The sequence below is a fragment of the Myotis davidii genome, unplaced genomic scaffold (genome assembly GCF_000327345.1).
Source record: "Myotis davidii unplaced genomic scaffold, ASM32734v1 scaffold255, whole genome shotgun sequence".
Lineage (NCBI taxonomy): Eukaryota > Metazoa > Chordata > Mammalia > Chiroptera > Vespertilionidae > Myotis > Myotis davidii.
The window spans coordinates 5,716-7,150 of NW_006286238.1; the positions used below are offsets into that span (position 1 = coordinate 5,716).

Below are 1,435 nucleotides of genomic sequence, written 5' to 3' on the forward strand. Positions count from 1 at the left end.
GAAGCCACAGTATCAGTAGCAATATAAGAAGAGAGTGACTCTGATGGATGCAAGGCCTGCTATTTTCTGTGATATGGGAGTAGAGGGAGCAGATAGATATGGAGAGTGGGAAGTATGATGAGGGAAAAAGGCTAGTAGAGAAGCTGGTCATGGACTGAACTGTCCTCATTACGACAGGATATGAACTTTGAGGCCGTGGCCATTGGCTTCTCTCAGGATGAGTGGGGGATCCTTGATGAGGCTCAGAGACATCTGTACTGCGATGTGATGCTGGAAGTGTTTGCACTGGTCTCATCTGTAGGTAAGACCTTCACATTGTCCCAGGGTCGTGACGTGATGCCCTATCTTCCTTTATTTTCAAAACATAGCTTTCTCCCTCCCATAGCCAGACCACAGGAGGGGCTCTTCTGATTCCCCCACATTCTTGTTAAATGTGCTGTGGCTGCCAGTGGTGAGCTGTGTGGAGAGCCCGTCCACGGACCCCACGAACACCCATAACACAAGTTGCTTCAAAAAGTGCAGGAAGTGCCTGGGAGTCAGGAGTCTTGCAGAGAGCTTCCTGGGTGCCACCTTGCACTGCCTCTTCACGGTGCAGTGATGGTGTCCCCCCAATGGCTTCCACTTCTGCCCCTTCCTCAGCTAAATGCTCTTTGTGACGGCCTGTGCCAGGTTATGGTCTTTTCCCCCCCGCTAATATATTTTTATTGATTTTAGAGACAAAAGAAGAGAGAAAGAGAGAAACATCAATGATGATAGAGAATCATTGATCAGCTGCCTTCTGCACATGCTCCTTCCTCAGCTAAAGGCTCTTTGTGACGGCCTGTGCTAGGTTATGGTCTTTTTTTCCCCCCCTAATATATTTTTATTGATTTTAGAGAAGAAGGAAGAGAGAGAGAGAGAAACATCAATGATGATAGAGAATCACTGATTGGCTGCCTCTTGCACACCTACTGGGGACTGAGCGTGCAACCTGGGCATGTACCCTGGGCCAGATTCGAACCTGGGACCCTTCAGTCCACAGGCAGATGCTCTATTCACTTGAGCCAGAACAGCTGGGGCAATGGTCTTTACTTACATGATCCATGGGCTGTTCTTGTAAAACCCTCCTTCAGTTGTTTGTAATATTCTGTTCCCTGAATACTATGCAAGCTGTGTTGGTCAGGGCCAGTGCTGGCTGCTCATCTCTGTTGTCCTTCACTAATACTCAGAATATTTAGGTTTGACGTATTTGTACAGTAGAAGGTGCAGGGAGAACCCAGTTTTTTCACGGGGTGAACATGCAACATGATCTCAGGAGGCCGGGCCTTGCTTAGTGGTCACTGGGGGAAGGTATGCCACATGGGCTGTGTTCAGATGATACCAGGGACATCCTGGTGTCCAGCGGTGTTTAGATGCAAGTGCCACTGGCCATGTCTCATTTCTTCCTTTCCTTTCC

The 1,435-nt window shown here is 48.5% G+C and overlaps 1 protein-coding gene across 1 annotated transcript in view; it reads left to right on the forward strand.

The window, feature by feature from the left end:
- Positions 1-180: 180 nt before the first annotated feature.
- Positions 181-1,435, forward strand: part of LOC102764515 (zinc finger protein 501) — a 3,578-nt gene continuing 2,323 nt past the window's right edge. Inside the window, exon 1 of the mRNA XM_006757496.1 lies at positions 181-301. Within this exon, the coding sequence (XP_006757559.1) occupies positions 181-301 (121 nt within the window). The remainder of the gene's footprint in view (positions 302-1,435) is intronic.